The following is a 25,546-nucleotide window of genomic DNA, read 5'->3' on the forward strand; positions in this document are numbered from 1 at the left end:
TGCCTTTTTGATAGTTTTAAATTTTTTTATTGACAGGTTTTAATTGATTATTTCCTTATTCCCCTCTACTGGTTTGAAAACAATACTATTCTATTTCTATTATTTTATCATAAAAAATTATTAGCATATATATACATAGGCAATTTCTAATTCTATCCTCCATATAAATTATAACTTGCTTTTTACATTTTTACTTCATTATCTCTCTAAGCTACATTCTGGGTAATTTGGGGGGATTTATCTTTCAATTCATAATTCTCTTTGGCTTGTCTGATCTGCAATTTAACTCATCTATAGACTTTTAGATTTCAATGACCATATTTTTCATTTTCTAGAAGTTGTTTTTCAGCTCTTTCCAGCTTGTCTTGATATTACCTTGTTCTTTTCTCATATTTTTTATTCTTTCTTATGTGTAATTATTTAAACATACTTAATAGTCTTTTTAGTTCTATTATTTGAAAGTTGTAGGAGTTTGGCTGCAATTGTATTCTGACTACCATTCATGGTAGGTTAATTTTTTTTTTTTTTTTTGAGATGGAGTCTCTCTCTGTCACCTAGGTTGGAGTGCAGTGGCGTGATCTCAGTTCACTGCAACCTCCGCCTCCTAGGTTCAAGCGATTCTACCTCAGCTTCCGAGTAGCTAGGATTACAGGCATGAGCCATCACACCCGGCTAATTTTTGTATTTTTAATAGAGACAGGGTTCTGCCATGTTGGCCAAGCTGGTCTCGAACTCCGCCCACCTCAGCCTCCCGAAGTGCTGGGATTATAGGCGTGGCCCAGGTTGATATTTTTAAATTTGGATTATGAACTCACCTTTAGGGGACTTCATCTGTGGGAATATTGTGAGGCCTGAATTGAGATGTATCCTAGAGAAGTTTTGTCTTTGTTTCTGCCAGGCTTCCTAGGGAATGTTAACAGCCTAAGGCATGTTAACACATAATTTCTGCCCTGCGAATTCCAGAATCATGGAGGTAGCACAAATTCAAATCCATAAACCTCAAATTCAAGGCCAGCTGTGGCTCCTAATTCTTAAGAGAAATGAAATCTCATTTTTTTCCCTAAGTACAGACCCAAACTGACAAATATTCATGTCTTACCTTTCACGCTATACTTTCTCCCCAGACAATATGTTCTAAAACCAAAGCTTGTCTCTACGTCAGTGACTCCCAGATCTTATATATCTTCATCCTAGATTCTCTCCTGAGTTCCAGACCCTACTATCCAACTGTGTATTTGAATATCTAAAGTATCACCTAAAAGTCAACTAGCCTAAGATCAATAAAATTCATGACTTTCCCATAAAAACTAGTCCCGTTCTAGTGTTTCCTGTCTCAGTAAATGGCATGCTTATCCATACTGTTGTACATGCCAGAAATCCAGGATCCATATTTGACATCTCTCTTCTCATTCTCCCTCCAACCCATTGCCAACCCCTGTCAGTTTTACCGCTTAAGTATCTTTTAAATCTGCCCACTCTCTCCATCTCCACTGTTTTCAGACTAGTTGTTCAAGTTACCATCATCTCTAGCCTGGACTGCTGCAGTTTTCCCACATGTACTCTGAAAATTCTCCAGTACATTCTCTGCGCTATGGCCACACTGAACTTATTCAAATACACATGTGGGTTGTTTTTCTTTTCTGCTTGAGATTCTCATTCACTGGCTTCACATTCGTGGTCTTTACATCCTTCATATGGTCTACTTGGCTGTGCCTGGCCAGCTGCTACCCACCTCTTGGACCCAGCCTCATAATGCTCTTCTCACCCTTACTTTCTGTGCTCCAGCCAAGAAGCCATAATTCTGTTGCTTGAAGCTACAACCCTCTTGCATCTTCCCACAGGGCTTTGGTACCTGCTGTTTCCTTTTTCTGGAATGCCAGTCCCCCTGTCCCCAATCTTGTCTAGTCAATACTTAAGTCATCCTTCACTTCTTTGGTCTAACATCATTTCCTCAGTTCTCATCTCTTTCTTTCAAAGCCTTTCTGTTCATTTATAACTATTCACTCATTACTGTGGTTATTTGCTTAATGTCTGTTTTCTCTATTAGGCTACAAGTTTTGTGAGATCAGAGACCTTATCTGGTTTTGCTCATTACTATGTTCTGAGTACTAACACAGCCCAGAACATAGTGATTAATAAATATTTCTTGAATAAATAAATCATTATTTAAAAATAACTAAAAATATACATCTATTCCAAATAATGTAAAAGGAGAGAATAAGTGGATAGAGTTATGGATAAAACAAGTGACAGCTGCATGGAGGATTTGTGATATTATTCTGTCTACTTTTCCTTATGTTTGAAATTGTCCATAAAAAGATTATGCAACTTACTAAAAAATTAAAATACCTTATTTGAGTCTTTGGATAAGTGGTTAACTTAACCTTAAAAATAAAATATTGTCCCTTTAGGGTCAGACTGAAATATTTTTATTTAACTAAAAAGAAATTATACTAACCTGAAGATATTTCGGTAATGGTTAATTGGGCCACTTAATGCTCCAGGCTGAGAAAAGACATAAATATAAGCTTCAAGATCCTCTGTTGTTAATTGACATCCTTTTCTTCCAATGCCAGTGCTATGACTGGTAAACAGATGTTTCAAAACCTAATTTAAGTGAGAAAAGAATAATTAAAACTTTTTAGTTATCTATTAATAAGCTAAGTCTTTGGCTTTGGAAAGGGGATGGTGGTCATTGTGCAGTGACAACTCCTAATTTCTGCTCTAGCCAAATTTGAGATCTCATTGTTTATACATACATATTCTATGCATTTCTGCTTTCCTGGCTTTATTTTTTCTATATTCTTCCCTTCTAATCTCCCCTGCACACTTCATTTTTATAAAAAGCATCCTGTCTTCTTGGTGCCTATTCATATTCTACAAGACCCAGTTCAAGAGTTCCTTGGATAAATGACTAATTCCCCATCTGGGCAGGAAAGAAAACATAAGCCCAGGACATTGAGGAGGCAAGCTATCACTGACTACAGGGATTATATCAAAAAGCCACAAGAGCCAACCTGAAGGAATGCCTCATTTGATGCCTATTGTGGGATAATTTGGGCATCCAAAAGAATGATGACTATAAATGATTGGTATATATCAAATATATATTCATTACTCTAAAAATTGTTTGTGAAAAGAAAAAGAATGAGAATATATCCTGCCATTCTTGTGTGAACTATATTTCAGAATAAATAGATGTGGAAAAATTCTTTATAGCAGAATTTCAATTAAAACAGAAAGAATTATCAAATTAGAAAATCACCATTTTTCATACCCTAATGAAATAATGGGCCTCGGCTATGATCACTAATGTATGCTAAAATTAATTTGGTGGAAGGATGTGAAGAAATTTTGGATAGGCTAACAACTCATGAGCCCACTGATCACTGTTAGCATTAGTAAAACTGGACCAAGTAGGTGTCATGCGCTTCCTTGATGGGATGTGTTAAGAAATACATAGCACCACCTATTAAGTATCCTTTTCAAATTAAAATTTAATCAAGCCTCTAGATCACCAGTACCTATGAAGTAGGAAAAACAAGGGTTAGAGGAACAAGTTAAATACCACCATGATGAAGCAATCAGCTAAATCCAAAATATGGAGCTTTCCTCAGGCAAATTTCTTCAATAAATAAGTGAGATTAAAAAAAAATAAGAAAAAAAAGAAAGAAGGCACTATTATACATTTTAAAAGCTGTAACAACTAAATACAAGGTATAGGCTTTGGTTCCTGATTCAAACAAAGAAAATACATCAAGACATTTATGACAGTTAATGAAATTTGAATGGGTATTAAATGATAGTAAGGAGTTTTCATTTATTCTGTTAGGTTTGATAGTGGCATTGGATTTTTCTGTTTTTTTTTTTTTTTTTTTTTTTTTTTTTTTTTTTTTAAGTTCTTATCCCATCACAGTTATACACGGAATTATTTACAGGTAAAATTATATTGTGCCTTTTAAAAATCCTCACCAATATCTAATACCACGTGAGACATATAAGAAGCATTTAGGCTGGGAGTGATGGCTCACGCCTGTAATCCCAGCACTTTGGGAAGCTGAGGTGGGAGGATTGCTTGAGGCCAGGAGTTTCAAACCAGCCTGGGCAACATGGTAAAACCCAGTCTCTACAAAAAAATACAAAAATTAGCCGGGCATGGTGGTGCATGCCTGCAGTCCCAGCTACTTGGGAGGCTGAGGTGGGAGGATTGCTTGAGCCTGGGAGGTTTGAGGCTGCAGTGAGCTGTAATTGCACTACTGCACTCCAGCCTGGGTGACAAAGCAAGTTCCTGTCTCAAAAACAAAGCAAAACAAAAAAATAAAAATAACAAAGAATAATTTAATAAATTTCCAAGATATTTGCGTATGACTACTGGTGTCAGTGTACGTGCGACACTAATATCTGCATGTTTACTTTGTTTGGGGCTTTTTTTTTAATCCCAAAGTCTTCTACCTTGCTGCTATTAAACCTGACATTTGTATTCCCTCATCTCCCCATGAGATGTTCTCTAAAAAGGGGTATGCCCGTAGGGGCACAGTCTCACAAAAAAATTGAAGAACAGCCAGGTATTTAAATACATAAACAGAGACTATGAAAATAAGCAAGACTATATGTAAGTTCTTAAAACCATTTGTTAAGTTATAATAATTTGCTTTCATTTTTCATTATTCTTCTTAAAGGTGGACTTTAAAACATTTTTCATTAATAAGAATAATACATTATTTGTTTGATTTGTTTGGCTTACCTTGAAATCATTTATTGAGAACATAAATTCTGGGAACCATGGTATTTGGAAGAAGTAGTAATAACTGGATTTCAACAGCTGAGCAGGGTGTCGTAAAATATATTCTGAAATTAAAATGCCATGTTAGACCTTATCCAAGAGGTATAAATTACTTACTGTTAGAAGAACTTCTTTTTAGGATAATTTCACTTTAAGATGATCCCATAAAAGAATCCATAAGGCTTCTTTGGAACAATTTCTATGCTCTTATATCTTATTATGAGTATTTCAGTATTTCCAAAATGTATATCACTTTATTTATTTTTTATTTTTTATTTTTTTGAGACAGAGTCTCACTCTGTCACCCAGGTTGGAGTGCAATGGTACAATCTCGGCTCACTACAACCTCTGCCTCCTGGGTTCAAGCAATTCCCCTGCCTCAGCTTCCCGAGTAGCTAGGATTACAGGTGCCCACCACCGCACCTACCTAATTTTTTGTCTTTTTGGTAGAGGCAGAGTTTCGCCATGTTGGCCAGGCCAGTTTCGAACTCCTGACCTCAGGTGATCTGCCCACCTTGGCCTCCCAAACTGCTGGGATTACAGGCATGAGCCACTGCGCCTGGCCTTATACACTTTAAATAAAAAGAAAGTTTCATGGCCGGGTGCGGTGGCTCAAGCCTGTAATCCCAGCACTTTGGGAGGCCGAGACGGGCGGATCACGAGGTCAGGAGATCGAGACCATCCTGGCTGACACGGTGAAACCCCGTCTCTACTAAAAAATACAAAAACTTAGCCGGGCGAGGTGGCGGGCGCCTGTAGTCCCAGCTACTCGGGAGGCTGAGGCGGGGGAATGGCGTAAACCCGGGAGGCGGAGCTTGCAGTGAGCTGAGATCTGGCCACTACACTCCAGCCTGGGCGACAGAGCGAGACTCCGTCTCAAAAAAAAAAAAAAAAAAAAAAAAAGAAAGTTTCACTTTATGAAATCTTGACTCAAAAGGGAACAGGAAGCCCAAACGACACTGCTTTTCCTCCAAGGTCATTATCAGTGACCTACCACTTTTCCTAGGAATACACTTCTTCACCACCACACACTGGTGGTAAACTAACTAATTAATTAAATTTAATTAAGTGCTAGTTTCACTTAACAGTGTCCTTGATGAAACAGCAAAAAATATTAATTAAACTTGACCTTTGAGTACATCTTTTTAATTATTCTATGTAATTAAATAGAAAGTACACATAAAGCAGTTCCGTTGTCTCAAGACAACACAAATACAATGATTGTTCCAAGGAAAAGCACTTCTACAATTGTTTGAGTTGACGGGTTGAATTAGCTGTTTTTTCTTTTCTTTTCTTTTTTTTTTTTTTTTTGAGACAGGGTCTCACTTTGCCTCCCAGGCTGGAGTGCAGTGGCACAGTCTCAGCTCACTGCAGCCTCAACCTCCTGAGCTTAAGTGATCTTCTAGCCTCAGCCCCCCAGGTAGCGGGGACTACAGGTGCACACACCACACCCAGCTAATTTTTAGCTGCATTTTTAAATGTAACATTGTTTTACTTGAGAGAATGACTAACAACCTATCATCAGTCAGACATGGGTATTGGGAGATAATCTCTTGAAAATTAACAAAGTGAGCCTGTCACGTCAAGGAAAAGAATCATCAGTAGTAGTTGCCATTGATAAAAATCAGACTTTCAAATGAACCTTAGAACTCTGGAAAACTTATATCTGCTACTGTGAGCTTCACAGCTTTGCAATACTTTAAAAGCTTTTCTGATGAGATTAGGGTGATGCCAAAGAATGTGATTTTTTGATACTGTTTGATGAAATGTGTCAACTTATGGAAGATCTGCATAAATCAGCGAACCAACATCTTCTAATGCATGATGATAAAAAACCAGGCACGGATAAAAGATCCAATAAAAGTACTAGGGAGACCTGTGGGTTTTAATAGCTCACACTATTAAAAAAACATTTACATGCCATCACATTCCACATTGTTACCTTTAAGAAACTATCGGCCAGGTGCAGTGGCTCACGCCTGTAATCCCAGCACTTTAGGAGGCTGAGGCGGGCAGATCACAAGGTCAAGCATTTGAGACCAGCCTGGCCAACATGGCGAAACCCTGTCTCTACTAAAAATACAAAAATTAGCCAAGCGTGGTGACGGGTGTCTGTAGTCCCAGCTACTCGGGAGGCTGAGGCAGGAGAATCTCTTGAACCCAGGAGGCAGAGGTTGCAGTGAGCTGAGATGGCGCCACTGCACTCCAGCCTGGGCAACAGAGCGAGACTCCATCTCAAAAAACAAAACCAAAAACGAAAACAAAACCATTAATTTTTAAGTTTGGTATAGTATTAAGAAAGAAAATCCACAGTTATCTGAAAAAGCTATTAAAATACTCCTCCCTTTTCCAATTACAGATCTGTGTGAGGCCAAATTTCTTCATATACTTCAATTCAAACAACATATTGCAACATATTGAAGAGATTTGCAAAAATGTAAAACAATGACACTCATTTCACTAAAATTTTGTTTTGGAAGATGTAGTTAGCTTTCATTTAAAATATGTTATTTATGTTAACATGTAATGGTTTATTTCTTTTGAGGAATTAACATACAAATATTTTTAAATTTCTATTTTAATTTCCAATACAGTGAATATTTATAAACCATATAAGTAAAAGCTCAATGGGGTCTTTAATAATTTTAAGAGCATAAGGAAGCCCAAGACCAAAAATGTGAGAACTGCTTTAAAGAATACTGCTATTCCTGACAGCCAAAGCAGTCAAGCAAGAGGAGATTTTATTTCTAGGCTGTCAGGATTCATTACTGTCAAAGCAATGTCACTGTATGTTTCCCTTTATCCCTCCCCAAGTTAACAGTAAAATCTTTTTTTGAAGGAATAAAATTATGTAAGCAAGTATAAAGCTAAATTTTCTTAGATTCCCCTAGAAGATTGAAAACCAAGGTATCTGACACTATCATGTGCTATCATGGTTTAGTCACTTAGTTTTAAAATATTATAGTAACCAAATTTTGCTGTTTCTAATCCAAAATGTCAGTGGCAGGAGTGAATTGTCACATTAGCAGAACTGTTTTGATAAAACTTGAACTCACCTGTAAATACATTTGGATGAGGGAAGTTAATAACAATAAGCTTCATCACCATTTCAGGATAACAGATGGCAATTAGCCAAGCAATCATGCCTCCCCAGTCATGACCAATAAGAACACATTTGCTATACCCTGTAATCAAGAAATAAATGTTGACATCATTAAAAAGAAACAGGTGAGTGCACCGTTACCTCACATAAAATAGTTATACTTCTGAAGCACCTCTTTTCATTATCTTATCCTAATTATGGACTTTGTGCAGATATTGAGTTCAGTGGTTCCAAAACTTGTCTGTACATCACCTACATAGCTCCACTCTAAACCTATAGATTGAGAAACTATGCCAGGAATCCATATTTTTTTTAAAAAATCTGAAATAGGCCGGTGTGATGGCTCATACCTATAATCCCAACACTTGAGAGGCCAAAGCAGGAGGATTTCTAGAGGCCAGGAGTTCGAGACCAGCCTGGGAAACATAGCAAGACCACCCCCCACCAAACCAGCCATCTCTACAAAAAAATAAAGAAATTAGCCAGGTGTGGTGGTGTCCACCTGTAGTACCAGCAACTGTAGAGCCTGGGGTGGGAGGATCCCTTGAGCCCAGGACTTCAAGGCTGCAGTGAGCCATGATCATGCCACTGCACTCCAGCCTGGGTGACAGAGCGAGACTGAGACTCTGTTTCTAAAACAGAAAAAAAAAAAAAAAAGCGACGGGGAAGCGGGGGTATAAAACAAACAAAAAAACATCTGAAATAGCTAATGTTGCTCAGCTCCGGTCCCATGGACCTGAGTTTGGAAACCATGGTAAAGATTGCACATAATGAAGTCAAAAGCAAGATTATTTTCTTTTTTTGAATGTTCAGAAATTTCTAGTTATAGTAAAATTATAAATGTCTCATCTATGTCCAACTCATAAATCTTTATTTCCAGGAAGCATCTATTTCTTCTGTAACTTCATAAATCCTATGTACAGCTCAACACAGAAAGTTTGTCACTAATTTGGAACTGTGAAGTCAAATTGAAGTAATGGAAAGTCTTAATTATAGCACCAATTTTGCACCAGTTTCATTTCATGTAATCACTCAGTAATTTAAAGTAGGTTAAAATGTTGATGAATAGAGATTCCTACAGGATTTCCATTGTATGGATGGATAAAATTCATTTGTAATTTATTCCTGGAGTACTTAAAATTGCTTAATTCTTTCAAGGAAGTACTTCTCACCATCACTTCTCACCACTATACTAATACACACACATAGGCATAGACACACACACATAAATCTTGTTTATATTAATTATTTGCCTAAAAATTTCATGATGACAAATTTAGGCCAGGTCTGACTGAATTATCACAAAATCTGAAACATAATTGTTCAAAATCAGTGTTGGAGTCTCTTTTACTGTAATCAGACTAAATGACAACATTGTATGTGACACCCCCAGACCCCAACCATTTTTTCTCCCCTAAAAATATTGGCCTGATCTATGCTTTCATTAGATTACTGTAGAAAGTGCCTTTCATTTCATGGTGTTTCTCACTATACTGCTTCCCTTAACATACTGATGGTAGCAGCTTGGTTTCAGTCAAAAGGGATATACTATTAATAGATTGGATTATTGTTAAAAAATACTTACTTTCCCCTTCTCCCTACTGTCATAGTAGTCTACCTGCTGCCCTTTGATTTTAAACTTGGCCATGTGATTTGCTTTGGTCTCATGGTGGCTGTATAACTTGACTTTGGGCTCCACCATATGACTTGCTTTGACTAATGGGCTGCCCGTAGAAACTTGAGCTTGTGCAGCTGAGCTCACCCACTACCATTGCCAGGAGAAAAGCTTCCCTCAGGCAGCCACTCCCTTTTAGCTTGGGCTCCAGCCCAACTCACAGAGAGAAGCCAGTCCCAGCTGGACCTGCAGCCTGAGGTAAAGACCAGAGGAGTCCAGCCTATGGTTAACCTGCAGATCCATGAGCACAGGAAAAAATGGTTATGACCCTATGTCACTGATCTGGGGTGGTTTGTTTCACAATATTATGTGGTTCTAACTGATGGATAACAACAGAAATAATGCAAGTGCATCTGTATTTTATAACATTTTAAAATGAGTATTTAGGTGTGTGTTCTAAAGAAATAAATTTTCTAAGTACAAAAATAAAATTTTCAATAATTATTTCTGAAAATAATAAACAGCATACATTAGGTCTATTTTTTTTTTTTTTTTTTTTTTTGAGACAGAGTCTCGCTCTTGTTGCCCAGGATGGAGTGCAATGGCACAATCTTGGCTCACTGAAACCTCCACCTCCTGGGTTCATGCCTGGATAATTTTTGTATTTTTAGTAGAGACAAGGTTTCACCATGTTGGCCAGGCTGGTCTCAAACTCCTGACCTCAGGTGATCTGCCTGCCTCAGCCTCTCAAAGTGCTGGGATTACAGGCGCGAGCCACAGCACCCGGGCCGTTAGGTCTATGTTTAAAAACAAATCTGAAAAGTCATTCTTGGCTGGTAGATGGAATAGTTGCTCTAGATGCATCATTTTAAATTTCCTGTATAGATATTTTGGGCTGACTACCTGAAACCATGGTGACAGGATCCAGATAATTTGGGGAGATGGAATATGCATCCTCCCAAGAAAAGATGTCATCGATTCACAATTTGTTGAATGTTTGTCCCTTAAAAAGAGTTGTTTTGTTTCAAACTAACCTACCTAAAGAATCTAAAATATCCTTTATGTCTGTAATTAGACAGTCCAATTTATAATTCTGTCGATGAATGGGAGCATCTGTTTCTCCATAACCTCTCAAATCCAGTGCTACAACTCGATATTCACTTTTAAATTCTCTCAGTTGGTAACGCCAAGAATACCTGCAGGAAAAAAGGAAGCGTTTAAAATACCATATTTACTAGAACAAAGAGTAACATTACAGATTTTCTTTTTCTTTTCTTTTTTATTTTTTTTGAGACGAGTTTTGCTCTGTCACCCAGGCTGGAGTGCAGTGGTGCAATTACAGCTCACTGCCGCCTCAACCTTCCTGGCTCAAGTGATCCTCCTGCCTCAGTTTCCTAAAAAGCTGAGACTACAGGTGCACATCATCACACCCAGCTAATTTAAAAATTTTTTTGTAGACACGGGGTCTCCCTATGTTGCCAGGGCTGGTCTCAAACTTCTGGGCTCAAGAGTGATCCTCATGCCTTAGCCTCCCAAAGTGCTGAGATTACAGGTGTGAGCCACTGCACCTGGCCACATTTCAGATTTTCTCAGTGGAAAACTGTAAGAAATTCCTTATTTTTAGAACAGATATATAGCTGCAAGTAAGCAAGAAAGAGACCTACTTGAGAAGGAAACACTGACATTCTATTAGAATTATTTTATCTTTTTACCAATTCCAGTGGAGGGTAACAAAGTGCCACTATTTACAGAAACTACACAGTATCAGATACTAAAATCATTGTACTTACATAAGTCTTAATAAGTCCATTTTTTAAAAATTGAAACAAGGTCTCGCTATGTTCCCAAGCTGGGCTCAAACTCCTGGTTCAAGTGATCCTCCTGCTTTGGCCTCCCAAAGTGCTGGGATTACAGGTGTGAGCTAACATGTCTGGCCAATAAGTCAATTTTTCATTTGCTTGTTTGTTTTGAGACAAGAGTTTCAGTCTTATTGCCCAGGCTGGAGTGCAATGGCGTGATCTTGGCTCACTGCAACCTCTGCCTCCCAGGTTCAAGCGATTCTCCTGCTTCAGCCTCCCAAGTAGCTGGGATTACAGACCTGTGCCACCATGCCTGCCTAATTTTTGTATTTTTTTTTCTTCTTAGTAGAGACAGGGTTTCTCCATGTTGGTCAGGCTGGTCTCGAACTCCTGACCTCAGGTGATTCACTCATCTCGGCCTCCCAAAGTGCTGGGATTACAGGCGTGAGCCACTGTGCCTAGCCAAATAAGTCAATTTTTAAAGCTTTTCTTAAATGGTGTGTATAGCCACCATGGAATCTGTACTATGAACAGTTAGTTATTTTACAGCCCGAATTTCTAGATAATAAATTGATTATATTTATCTGAAAAGTAGATTTTACTCACCTTACTCCACTGTCAAATAGGGTCAATGTTTTAGTAATAACCACAGCTTATTTATGGGTGAAAAAGTCTGAAGGCTTTTTTAAAAAAGATTATCACCGAAATAATCTAATAATAAAACAATCATTTAAGATAAACCTCTGCTTGCTAAAGCAAAATTCTGTGGAGAAGATCCTGAACCATGAGTATAAGCAAGAGTGATACTAAAAACATTTAACAACCAAAATGGCACCAGCACTGACCAATTAGAACAGCCACAGTGCTGCAGCCAAGTTCTGGAGGCCACTGCTGAGCCAGGCATTCTCCCTTTGCTTGATCATGGAACTGCAGAATTAATCGAAATAGAGAGATCCATGAGATTTTCTTTTTCAAATAAGCAAAACCATTTTAGATAACCAACAGAAAAAAAAGACATGGATTTTAAAAAGTGACTCACTATGTTACGGGACTCAAAATATGCATTTAAAAAAACGCATCTGCGTGCACATTTGTTCATGGAAATACAGTGTAAAATTATCTGACACAAGCCAAGTGGGAGATTATGGTCTGAAAATACTTTTGGAGTGCAGTAGGCAAGCTAACAACTGAATGTTAAGATTATAAACCAGTGTAAAGATTGTAATATAAGATTATAAGCCAACAGTGAAAGGGGGGCAATGATATGAAGTGACACACAACAGTAAGATCAATGTAACAAACAGGCCAGGCACAGTGGCTCACACCAGTAATCCCAGCACTTTGGGAGGCCGAGGTAGGCAGATCACTTAAGCTCAGGAGCCTAGGCACCATGGCGAAACCCTGTCTCTACACAAAATTAAAAAATTAGGCCGGGTGCGGTGGCTCACGCCTGTCCCAGCACTTTGGGAGGCCGAGGCAGGCAGATCACCTGAGGTCATGAGTTCGAGACCAGCCTGACCAATATGGAGAAACCTCGTCTACTAAAACTACAAAACAGGCGGTGCATGCCTGTAATCCCAGCTACTTGGGAGGCTGAGGCAGGAGAATCGCTTGAACCCAGGAGGCGGAGGTTGAGGTGAGCTGAGATCGTCCCATTGCACTCCAGTCTGGGCAACAAGAGCAAACCCCATCTCAAAAAAAAAAAAAAGAAAAAAAATTTTTGCTAAGTATGGTGTCATGTGCCTGTGGTCCCAGATACTCAGGAGCCTGAGGTGGGACGATGGCTTAAGCCCAGGTGGCAGAGTTTGCAGTGAGCTGTGATCGCGCCACTGCACTGTAGCCTGGGTGACAGAGCCAGAACCTGCCCCGCCCCCCACAAAAAAAAAATCATTGTAACAAATGAACCACCTTACATCATCAGGAAGAGTGTCAGACACATATTTGGAATTATGAATGAATATGGCATTTTTTGATCTATCACTAGGATATTTATATTTTATGAAAATCTGCCAAAGCATGCCAACTAAGATGGATTTGAAAATGTTAACAAAAAACAAAAACAAAAAAAGAATAACAAAAAAGAAAAAGGAAATAAACATGTCTTCTGGCAGGGTGCAGTGGCTCATGCCTTTGAGCCTAGCACTTTGGGAGGCCAAAGCGGGCGGATCACTTGAGGTTAGGAATTCAAGACCAGCCTGGCCAACGTGGTGAAACCACATCTCTACTAAAAATACAAAAATTAGCCAGGCGTGGTGGTGGACGTAATCCCAGCTACTTGGGGGAGCTGAGGCAGGAGAATTGCTTGAATCCGGGAGGTGGAGGTTGCAGTGAGCCGAGATCACATCACCGCACTCCTGCCTGGGTGACAAGAGTGAAACTCCATCTCAAATAAATAAATATATAAATAAAATAAAATAAACGTGTCTTTTTTGGCTAGGCTGTAATGTTGTTAATCTTGTCTGTGGATTGTAACAAATAAAGTAGTTTGTTTCCTTAAAGATACTCATCTGTCAACACATATGATTGTATTTTTTCTGATTTGCCTTACTTAAAATTTTGAATTGATTTTTTATGTCTTCGTAATTGAAGCCTAATTCTTCCCTCTTTATAATCCATCATACCCAATCAATAAAGTTCTGTTAATTTAACCTCATAAATATTTATTTAAACATTCCCGTCTATCATTCTGTCATTACCTTAATTCAGGCCTCCTTTTAGGCAGCAGCCTGTTGCTTGGTCTAAGTGTGTCCCTTTCATTCCCCTCTGCTCTATCTTCTACAAAACCAGTGATGTAGCAAAGACACAAACTCATGTCATTTCCTTGCTGAAAATCTTGACTCCCTATTACTCATAACATAAAGCTCCAGCTCATTTTTCTAGCAGAAAAATAACTGAAAGATTTGACTATTGCCCAATCTTCCAGCCAGATTACTTTACACTCTGTCATTTGCTTTATAACAAAAAGAGCTAACATCTATACCATTCTTACTACATGTCAGGCCCAACTCTAAGTGCTTCTTGTATGGTAATATTGATCTTCACAACAATACTATGAAGTAGGTATTATTATTATCTTCACTTAACAGATGAAGAAGTGGAGGGAAAACAAGGTTAACTGAAGTACCAAAGGTCACAGAGTCAGTAAACAGCAGAGCCAGGATTCTAGCCCAGGGAGTCTGGCCCCAGAGTCCATGTTGTACTGCCTCTGCAGCACTAGGTTGAAATAGGTGAACAAGTAGAGATATTGGTTTTTGCTTTTATTACTTTGTTCATGTGGTTTCCCTTGTCTGAAATACCATCACTCCCCACCATTCCCCTATTACTCCATAATCCCTGACTCTCACCCCTCAGTTAACTTCTTATCACATTGGGCATCTCCTCTTCTAGGAGACTTCCCAGCTCTCTCCATTACAGCTGGGGTGCGTGGGCCCCTTCCACACTTGTATGTGCACTCTTCAGGGCTGAGGCACACATCACTTTTGATACCTGGCTCTTCCACGAGATCGTTTCCTGGGTTGTCTATGAGAATATCTAACCCCTGTAGGAGATTAATAAAGATTTGTCGAATAAGTGAAACAACAAACAAATAAAAACACTGAGTAATGATAGTGCTAGAAGTACCAGTTGTGCAGTAGGACTTTTGTCCCAGTTCAAACCTTGAGACAATGACAGTTATCGGTCCCAAATTCCTACTGGGGAATTTGTATTCAATTTCTGTTGAACTGCACGTGGTTTCAGTACCTTAAGGGTCCATGTCTTCATTTAGGATTTAATTAGAGATTTCAAGGTAGAAATTTGACTTAATGTATATAATCCTGCAACATTTTACATTTAGAATTGGATTAGAGATTATGCAAACATGATGCCTCCATGTCATGTTAGAAATAATTTAAATTGCCTTAAAAATAAATCCAGCTACTGCTTTTAACAATGAGTTGAAAGCCAAACAATATCCTAAACAATTCTAAGAAATAGGGCAACTGCATGTTTTTAATAAATTACTAAGGAATAATTTTTAACTGTCATCTTCCTGAAGTTCATAAATTAAACACATTTGATTTACATGTTAGCCCTAAACTGGAAAAGAAGTCACCCCAGTATTAGATTGATGGACATATCATTTACATGAATAAAGCAAAAACAATCTCCTTGACACAGGAATGAAAAACATTACAAAAGCAGTAACCCTGAAAACATTATAAATAAGCAAAACTATTTTCATCCACATTGCCTTTTTTCTGGTAGTTTTAGGTAATAGCAGAGGACACTCAGGAAAAATAACCAATCTCTTTCCCAGTGATAGCTCTTTACCTAAGGAGGGCTCCTGGTTTTACCAGGCTAGCCACTTTCAGATGTAGACTCTCATCCTCCTCTTTACCACAGAGAAATGCCATAGTTGTCAGCTTCTGTGCTCAGCTGTATGATGAAGGCCCCTCACTTGCCTCAGCACTTGAATGATGACGCATGCATTCCATACAGCTGGAGACGAAGACGACTCAAAGAAATTGCCCGCCTCAGCTCAAAATATTTTTAAAGGAGATGCAAATTGAAGTGGAGAGAGAGAGTGGGAGAAAGATCATCCTTTGACAAACAGCCTTATTTGGGGTTAATTCAGTCAAAGGTCCTGTAGATGTGTATCTTGCTTAATATTTCCTTTAGACTTTAAGAAGACCCAGGATTTTATTGTTGCTGTGTAACAGCTGATTGTGTACATTAAATATCACCATTTCTCAACAGCTATTCTCAGGCAACGATGATAAATGCAGATAATATGTTACCTTTGTATGGTGCTTTTCTGTTTAAAAAGTACTTTCACACACATTATCAATTCATGGGTTTTTTTTGTTTTTCACTGTATTAAATATTTATTACCTACTTAACCTACAATCAAGCATACACTTCCATGTGTATTTAGGCAAAACTTAATTGCTAGAGGAATAACATTTAAATTTGTAATGTAAATTGAAATTGCTTTGAAATGCCACGCATGAAGTTTTTTTGGCCTTTAAAATGAAAAAAATAAATAAGAGTTTTGTCTTAAAACTTAAACCCTAGAGTTTTGTCCTAAATTCTCAGACCTTTTTTTTCCTATTGTTTGTTTCCACTAGCACCTCAATGGAATTGACTAGACCTCATAATGGGTAACAGTGGCAATTTGATTGATTGAAAGGAAAGACAGAGTGAGCATCAACAGGGGTCTTGGTTTAGCGTATGACTCCAGAGATACCTGATTACCAACAATCTCCACGTAATATTTTCAGATGCTCCCTAAACAACCAGGTAGCCTTCAGATTAATGATCAGCAAAGTTCAATGAATTCAATATGATCTATTTTGAGTAGCTGAGTATCTGCGTTTGTAGTTGTTGCTGTTTTAAATTCTAGCAATGTTCTTACTGGAGTAACAAATGACAGATTTAGTGAATAGAAGGGACTCATGCCTATCTATGATCTTCACATATTTCTTAATCTACGGCTTTTCAGAATGAAAATATCTCTAGGAGCTTCCCCAAAACTAAACCATTCCTCACAATGACCAGATCCCTTTTGGATACATCCAAGATTTGACTTTGTGGGAACAAATGGGAATGATGTCCAGGGACCAGTGCTGGACCCCTCCTAAGCTGTTTCATCCCCTTAAGATTCTAGAACAAGAATCACCAGCCATTTCTATTTTGCAAAAGGGCTCTCGTGAGGAGTAAATAGTGAGACATGACTGTGAAAAACATGCACAAAATCTCTTAGAATATGACAGAGAGCATCTACTGCCCTGTATGAAAGTGGTTGTAGGTTCATTTTTATCTTTGTGTATATTGTTCCGCATGTAAAGAGGTGAAGTTCCAGAGGAATAAGGATGGACAAGTACTGGGGTTGGTGTGAGGTAGAGAAAGAAAATAGCTTTCAAATGTTTTCTTTCTAAAAAGTTAAGTATCATCTCCCTGATGTATGAATTTTATTTAGGATGATGATTTAAAATGTTAAATTAAGGTATTTTTATATTGTTGGCTGATTTTTTAACACCCTCTTGAATGTTTGTATAAGGTGTGACGTTTGAAAGGTAAAAATCCATGCATGTTATCAGATCAGATTACTGTAATTCCTATAGAATGAGAACAAGCTGCAGAGGTCAGCCCTGACTTTCAAAAACAAGGGGCACCTGACTTTCTGGCACTGCCAACTTCAGAAGGGTAGCTATGGGGCTTAAATGAGATGGTATATATACGACACTTATAGAAGTACCTGGCTCGGGAGGGGAATGACACACACTGGAGCCTGTCGGGGGTGGGGAGAGAGAAAGCATCAGGATAAATAGCTAACGCATGCTCTACTTAATACCTAGGTGACGGGTTGATAGATGCAGCAAACCACCATGACACATGTTTACCACGTAACGAACCTGCATATCCTGCACATGTATTCCAGAACTTAAACAAGAGAATACCTGGCTCATAGTGAATGCTCAGAAAATGTTAACTATCATCACCAGAGTTAGGAAATTATTATCTGACACATGGATCTCCACACTGAATGAATGGGAATGAAGGAAGAAAATGAACATTTACTGAATATTCACTGGGGCCAGATTTTTCACGTTTTGACTCTCTTCATCCTCACCCAACTCTGCAACATTATTGTAGATGATTGTTTAGGGTTCTGCAGCAAATTAGTGGCTGAGCCAGAATGTACTGCCCATGCTATGTTAAGCAGATTTGATCAATGTTTCAGAGGAACATTTTATTGTGAACTAATTATGCCATGCACTCCATGAGGTGAGACCACATGCATAGGCTCGAATTGCACTGGGCAGCTAATCTACCACCTCATTAAGCTGTCTCCAAATGAATGAAAGAACAGATCAAAGCATAACAGGAAAATGACTTATGTTTATTTATGCACATCAATCCAGAAGGGGAAAAAGATCTTCATGCAGGGAAAGGAAGACTTCTCACTCTGGAAAAATTACTAGGTATAGGCGTCTTTGCTATCCTCCACTCTTTTCTTCAACGCCTAATACCTCCTAGTATACTAACATCCTCAATACATTTATTCATAAAGTCCCTTTCACTCACAAAGTATTAACTAAAGTGGGTCGGGTGCAGTGGCTCATACTTGTAATCCCAGCATTTTGAGAGGCTGAAGTGGGCAGATCACTTGAGGTCAGGAGTTTGAGACCAGCCTGGCCTGTTTTACATGGTAAAACCTTGTCTCTACTGAAACTTCAAAAATTAGCTGGGTGTGGTGCACACTTGTAATCCCAGCTACTTGGAGGCTGAGGCAGGAGAATCACTTGAACCCAGGAGGTGGAGGTTGCAATGAGCTGAGATTGCACCACTGCACTCTAGCCTGGGTGACAGAGCAAGATTGTCTAAAAAAAAAAAAAGTTTCTTAAGGTAGTAATCCTTTCAGCACTAGATGCATTTTAAATCAGGATTTTGAGTGACATAAAATCTTTAAGACTCTAAAGGAGGTAAGAAATCTGTAATGGTGGAATTCTAGGTGTTATAAGATAGTAAGGGAGGATTTGCAGACAGGATATTGTCCTAGACCTTTCAAAATATACCAGATTATTCTACCTTTGAGTCAACTAAGGGAACTGGGCTTTTAAAAACATCAATTTCTTGACCTATTTACTTTATGAACTATTTCTCATAGCCCTGTGCTATCAAAAACTGGTTTTCTTTTACTGCCATATGTACCACCTATTTTTTTTTTTTTTTTTTTTTTGAGATGGAGTCTCGCTCTGTCGCCCAGGCTGGAGTGCAGTAGTGTGATCTCGGCTCACTGCAAGCTCCGCCTACCGGGTTCACGCCATTCTCCTGCCTCAGCCTCCCGAGTAGCTGGAGCCTGCCACCAGGTCCAGCTAATTTTTTTTTTTTTTTGTATTTTTAGTAGAGACAGAGTTTCACCGTGTTAGCCAGGATGGTTTCGATCTCCTGACTTCGTGATCCACCCGCCTCGGCCTCCTGATATGTACTACCTCTTTTAAAGATGTTCATTAAAAAAAAAAAAAAAAAAAAGGCCAGGCGCCGTGGCTCACGCCTGTAATCCCAGCACTTTAGGAGGCCAAGACGGGCGGATCACTAGGTCAGCAGATCGAGACCACCCTGGCTAACACGGTGAAACCCCGTCTCTACTAAAAATACAAAAAACTAGCCAGGCGTGGTGGCGGGCGCCTGTAGTCCCAGCTACTCGGGAGGCTGAGGCAGGAGAATGGCCTGAACCCGGGAGGCGGAGCTTGCAGTGAGCTGAGATCCGGCCACTGCACTCCAGCCTGGGCCACAGAGCGAGACTCCGTCTCAAAAAAAAAAAAAAAAATTTTACCCAGTGGGGTCAATAGAGAATAGAACATTTCTCCTTAGGTAACTGCTATGGTCTGAATATGTTCTCCCAAAATTCATATGATGACGTTTATTTGCCTCCAGAGGACACATCAACAAGGCACCATCTTGGACACACACCGACGTGGATGTCACTAGACTCTGAATCTGCTAGTGCCTTGATCTTGGACTTCCCAGTCTCCAGAATGGTGGGAAATAAATTTCTGTTCTTTATAAATTACCCAGTGTCAGGTATTTTGTTATAGCAACAAAAATGAATAAAGATAGTAACTAATAATTACATATTCTGGGCTCTAGATTTTCTTCCTAATGTGAAATATTTAGGTAAATTATCCTGCATTCCTGTAAGCCTATTGCTCTGTGCACAGGAAATAGTTCATTTTCAGTTTCCATGAGTGCTCTACTCTCTGCCTTCTCCTCACCCCAGCTTCACCAAAATCTTCCTGATAACAATCACTCCACATCTTTGGTTTGTTCAAAATCTCCTTTCCCTACCCAGTGTTGTATTTTGTCTATAGTAGATACTCTCCACAAACTGTTTTGTTACTATTTCAGAAATTTGAAACATTAAAAGATATGTCTTTTAATCCTCAAAAAATATATAAATTTAAAATGGTAGCAGGTAGGTCTTTTAAGGAGGAAAACCATTGCTGTGATTCAGGAACATTTAGGAATATTAACTCTGGGCACACGATCAAAAAGTAGGGTCTGTTAAAAGTCATTACAAGAGGCTTGGTGTGGTGGTTTACACCTGTGATCCCAGCACTTTGGGAGGCCACGGTGGGAGGATTGCTTGATCCCAGGCTTTCAAGATCAGCCTGGGCAACATAGCAAGATCCCATCTCCAAAAAAAAAAAAAAAGCTAGGTGTGGTGGTAGATGCCTGTAGTCCCAGCTACTTGGTAGGCTGAGGTGGGAAGACTGCTTAAGCTCAGGAGGTCAAAAGCTGCAGTGAGCTGTGATCATGCCACTGTGCCCCAGCCTGGGTGACAGAGTAAGACCCTGTCTCAAAAATTACGATCGTAACAGTATTAAGAGGTGGGGCCTTTAAGAGGTGGTTAGGTCACGAGGGCTCTGCCCTCATGGATGGAAATAATGCCACTATGAAAGGGTAATTTCAATCCCCTTTTGCCTCTTTGCTCTTCCTCCTCTGCCATGTGATATTGCAGCAAGAAGGCCCTTGTCAGATGTTGGCACCTTGATCCTAAACTTCCCAATCTCTAGAACTCTGAGAAAATACATTTATGTTCATCATAAGTTACCCAGACTGTGATATTCTGTTACAGCAGCACAAAATGAACTGAGAAAATAAGCCAAGTTTTAATATAACAATAAATGTTAGTTGGTAAGTTTACCAGAATTCTGGAAATCCATGAAGCAGCAGCATAAGTGGTTTGCCTCTTTCTCCAGCAGCAACATAGTGAAATCTTAACCCTGAATCCTGAAAGTAGAGGGCATGGAATTTTAGTGATGTTTGTGTTGATTGACAAAGAAATATATTTAGCATTTCCACTTCATTAAAAAATAATAACTTGCCTTATTTTTTTACATTTGTGTATTTACAATATCTTCATGACACTCAGTTGCCTTATTTTTAACATCAAGAAATAAATTTACTTTCATTAATTTTCAAAAAGAAAAGCAAACCCCATGCCCTATTAATAGGGTAAATTGACAGATTCACTTTGTCAACAAACACTCCCTTGACAGTGTCTTCTCTTCTTGTTCTAGTACAAGGTCAATTTATATATTATGAGCTTCTGAAGCAATGTCACAATTTGTAACTTTCATCTTACCGTTTGTAACTTGCATGTTACTGATGTGTCACGTTTCATCTCCGTCAAATGCTGCAGGACATGTAAATAATTCTAATCTGAATTTATATTTCTGCCATGTTTACATCCTAGTCATCTACTTTTCTCAGCTTGCCCGTCAAGAGCTGTGCAATCAGTTATATAATTCACACCTCCTTCTCTTATTTTTAGGTCTCTCCTTCCCACATTATTATTTTGAGTGTTGCATGTTCTGTTCCCCTTGCTGCCTGCTCATGTCATGTCAGTGTGCGTTTCTAATAACAGAATGCCCTGAGTGCTCAAGACTTCACTCTGCATGTGGGAGACAAGAAAACCCAAGGAAAATTTTAAAAACATGGGAATGAGACAGGAATTCAAGCAAATACTAAGCAAGCTGAATGGAGGAAAGTAGACGGAACAGCAGGAAAATAAAAAACTCTGAAAGCAAGCAAGCTAGGAAACAAAAAGAACCAAAAGCTGAACACAGACATTGGGTTTTTATATCAGGCAACTCAAGCAACTGAGTTTTCAGATGTGAAAGAATCATTTTGCAAATTCAGAAGATGAGGCCCAAAGATGGTAACATGGGTCATAAAATGGTTGACAGCAGGGCTGTGATCAGAATCTCCATCTTGTCCTAACTCCCAGGACAATGTTCTTTCCACTCCTTCCTTCTCTGTCTCTGGGGAAGCTCTTTAGGCGGCCAGGGCGAGGGGAAAGGTGTTTTATGGAATTCCAAATGGTTCTTATACTACTTTTACTCCTCAAGTTGGACAGAGATAACAAAATCTGACTTTACCCTCAGTTGCACGATGGCTTCCTAGAGGTTCAATAACTTCTTTTATTGGTGGTGAGTCTTGGAGGATTAAATGTTGTGGGCACTGGATTGGATTTAATTAACATATACTTTATTGCACTGACTATGCATCAGGCATTGTTTTAAGTTTTTCGTGTTTGTTTTTATAAATATTAACCTATTTAATTCTCATGTCGACCCCAGGCAAGAAAGAAGTTCTCTTGCCTTTCTGAACTTCAGCTGCGGGTTAATTTAACTCCTAACAGGAAATAAGGACTTGATGACATAAATATCCCCTCTTATGAGGCTGGGTTTGAAAGGCCTGTGAGTCAGACTGCAGGGTGTATATCACGGGAACTATTTCCCTTCACCACCTGGAGCACCAGGAAACAGAATATCTGTGGGCTGTGAGGAAGCTTGAACAATTACAGTCTGCAGGAAAGGCTGGATTTACTTTTTATTCCATTCCTTTCTTTGGTCCCTGACTTCATAAGTCTGCATTCCTCCCCACAAGCACACACAATTTACTTATTGTTTCATGCAACCTAAGTCATCTGTGATCATAATAAACTCATGACTCCCAAAGGCTGACTGTTTACTCTTATTATCTCTAAAATTGGGCAAGAACAGGCTCCTGAGACATTAGGATGCCACGAGGAACAATTCTCTACAGCCGATCTGAGCTCTAAAGGGCAAAAGGGTGACAGGAGACAGCTTTCCCTTGCAGTCGGAAAAAGAGCAGGTTTATTCTGGGTTGTTGTGGCGCGGGGCGTCGGGGGTTGGGGGGGGGGCCGTAATATAATAGGACCCTGATTAAAGAAGTTCCACATTCAGAAACCAATCAAGGTGCCTGCAAAGACCGAGTGCTGTTTATCAGCATCCTTCTCTTTCTCTCTCTCTTTCACACACACACACACACACACACACACACACACACACACACACGCGACACGCAGGGACCCGACCCCTCCTCCCCTCCTGCCCGGACACTAGGGGACGCTGAGCTGGCGTCTTGGAAGGAGCAGCCCGGCGCCCCCCGCCCTCGCGGCGGTCACGCTCCCTCCCACTCCCGCCAGGCCCGCGCCGCCCTTCACCTTGATCCGCACGTAGCAGTGGGTGCCCAAGGAGGGGTCGCTCAGGCACGCGGGAGGGTGCTCCCGGGGGGACCGCCGGAAGGTCTGCGCCGGCCCCTTGCCGAGGCTCCACAAAAGTTTGAGCAGGTGGATGGAGGCGCAGAGCCCGCAGTAGCAGTAGACCAGGGACCAGAAGAGCAGGGACCGGAGCGTGAGCATCAGGCGGGGCAGGCAATCCCGCAGCCTCGCCATCGGGAGGCAGCGGCGGGGCCCGCTGCCCTTCCTCGGGAGCCGGTGAGCGAGTGCCGCGGCGCGCCAGGCCAGCCCGCCGTCGCCGCTTGGTGCGCGCCTCCCCCGGCCCGGGGCGGCCGGCGTTCCGTGTCACCGCGGCTGCTCCGCACACGCGCTGCGCCCAGCCCGGAGCGCGCAGGGGAAAGCCGGGCCTGCGGGGTGCGGCGGGCCAGGCCGGGGTGCAGAGCTCGGCCGTCTTCCGCGGAGAGCGAGATCCGGTTTCAAAATTGCAAAACTGTGGGGGAGGACGAAGGCGATACTCTCCAAACCATCCCGGGCACCAAGGAAGGAAGCGCCACTCGTTCTCTTTGTTGTTCTCAATGTATCAAGCAAAACTAGTTTTAAGCCCACATATTCGTGTGTCATAGTTCAGGGACACAGGTCAGCGACAAACTTCTATGCTATTACACCCAAATAGATTCTTCATAGTGCAAAATCACTCTGCACTGTGAAAGATAGCAGCCTTCCTTTTCTCCTCAAAATCTTTCATGGAATCATAATTTCTGTAGAAATCCGCCTATTCCTTGCCTGGTTCAGCCACAGCAAACTTACAGAGAGCTGCAACCCCGGGGATACAATGAATGCTCCAAAACGTGACGCGGCAGAAGCCTGGCTAGAAGGCCACACACCTGAGAGTTCGTGGAAGGGCTGGAAGCCGTGAGAGTGACAGTCCCCGGAAGATATCTCAGCCTCAGCACCGACGTGACCCCTCTTGTCCTGACCTCCTCTATCGTCCAGCTCACTGTTAGAATTTCATTCAGCCTTTTCCCGATCACTGGGTCAGGTGTTAAGTGTTCATTTTCTGTGAGCTGTCAAACTGGTTTACAAAGTGGCCGTACAATTTTGAATTTACTTCAGCATGTGTGAGTTATACAATTGACCTTTGAACAATGTGGGGGGTTAGGGTTGCTGACCCCTTTCACATCTGAAAATCCATGTATAACTTTTGAGTTCCCCCAAACTTAAGTACTAATAGCCTACTACTGACCAAAACAATTAACACATATGTTTATGTATTATATACCATATCTTTATAATAAAGAAAAATGTTAAAATCATAAAATACATTTACTATTCATTAAGTGGAAGTGGATTATCTTAAGAGTGTTCATCCTTGTCATCATCAGGGTAGGCAGGCTGAGGAGGAGAAAGAAGAGGCGAGGTTGATCTTCCTGTCTTGGGGTGATGGGGAGGGAAGAGGTGGAAGAAAATCCATGTGTAAGTGAACCTACACAGTTCAAACCCATGTTGTTTGAAGATTAACTGTATTTTGCTCTTTTTCTAGGGTCTTGAGTTAGGAACTTATTGAGACCTTTGCTATTTCTCATGCAATCATTTAGCACCTATAAATTTCTCTCAGTACTCTGTTGTTGTTGTTGTTGTTTGTTTGTTTGTTTTGAGACGGAGTCTCACTGTTGCCTAGACTGGAGTGCAGTGGCGCGATCTCCATCTCGGCTCACTGCAAGCTCCGCCTCCCTGGTTCAGGCCATTCTCCTGCCTCAGCCTCCCAAGCAGCTGTGACTACAGGCGCCCGCCACCACGCCCTGCTAAGTTTTTTGTATTTTTGGTAGAGACGGGGTTTCACCGTGTTAGCGAGGTTAGCTCGTGATCTGCCCTCCTCGGCCTCCCAAAGTGCTGAGACTACAGGCGTAAGCCACTGTGCCTGGCCTCTCTCAGTACCCTTTAACCACATTACATATATGTTGATATGTTGTATTTTGCCATTCGTTACGTATTTTTTAAAATGTCCTGTTTTAGGTTGGGTGCTGTGGCTTACGCCTATAATCCCAGCACTTTGGGAGGCTGAGGCAGGAGGATCGCTTGAACTCAGCAATTCAAGACCAGTGCGGGCAACATGGCAAAACCCTGTCTCTACAAAAAAATAGAGAAATTAGTCAGGTGTGGTGGTACACGCCTGTAGTCCCAGCTACTTGGGAGGCTGAGGTGGGAGGATCAC

General features: G+C 40.4%; 1 protein-coding gene across 1 annotated transcript in view; it reads right to left on the bottom strand.

The window, feature by feature from the left end:
* Positions 1 to 23,645, bottom strand: part of EPHX4 (epoxide hydrolase 4) — a 35,431-nt gene extending 11,786 nt beyond the window's left edge. Inside the window, exons 1-6 of the mRNA XM_001098374.5 lie at positions 23,320 to 23,645; positions 20,992 to 21,077; positions 10,540 to 10,697; positions 7,840 to 7,968; positions 4,745 to 4,848; positions 2,459 to 2,607 (exon numbers count right to left, since the gene is read on the bottom strand). Coding sequence (XP_001098374.1) covers positions 2,459 to 2,607; positions 4,745 to 4,848; positions 7,840 to 7,968; positions 10,540 to 10,697; positions 20,992 to 21,077; positions 23,320 to 23,550 — 857 coding nt within the window. The 5' untranslated portion in view covers positions 23,551 to 23,645. The remainder of the gene's footprint in view (positions 1 to 2,458; positions 2,608 to 4,744; positions 4,849 to 7,839; positions 7,969 to 10,539; positions 10,698 to 20,991; positions 21,078 to 23,319) is intronic.
* Between the last annotated feature and the right edge of the window lie 1,901 nt (positions 23,646 to 25,546).

Source organism: Macaca mulatta, chromosome 1 (assembly GCF_049350105.2).
Source record: "Macaca mulatta isolate MMU2019108-1 chromosome 1, T2T-MMU8v2.0, whole genome shotgun sequence".
NCBI lineage: Eukaryota > Metazoa > Chordata > Mammalia > Primates > Cercopithecidae > Macaca > Macaca mulatta.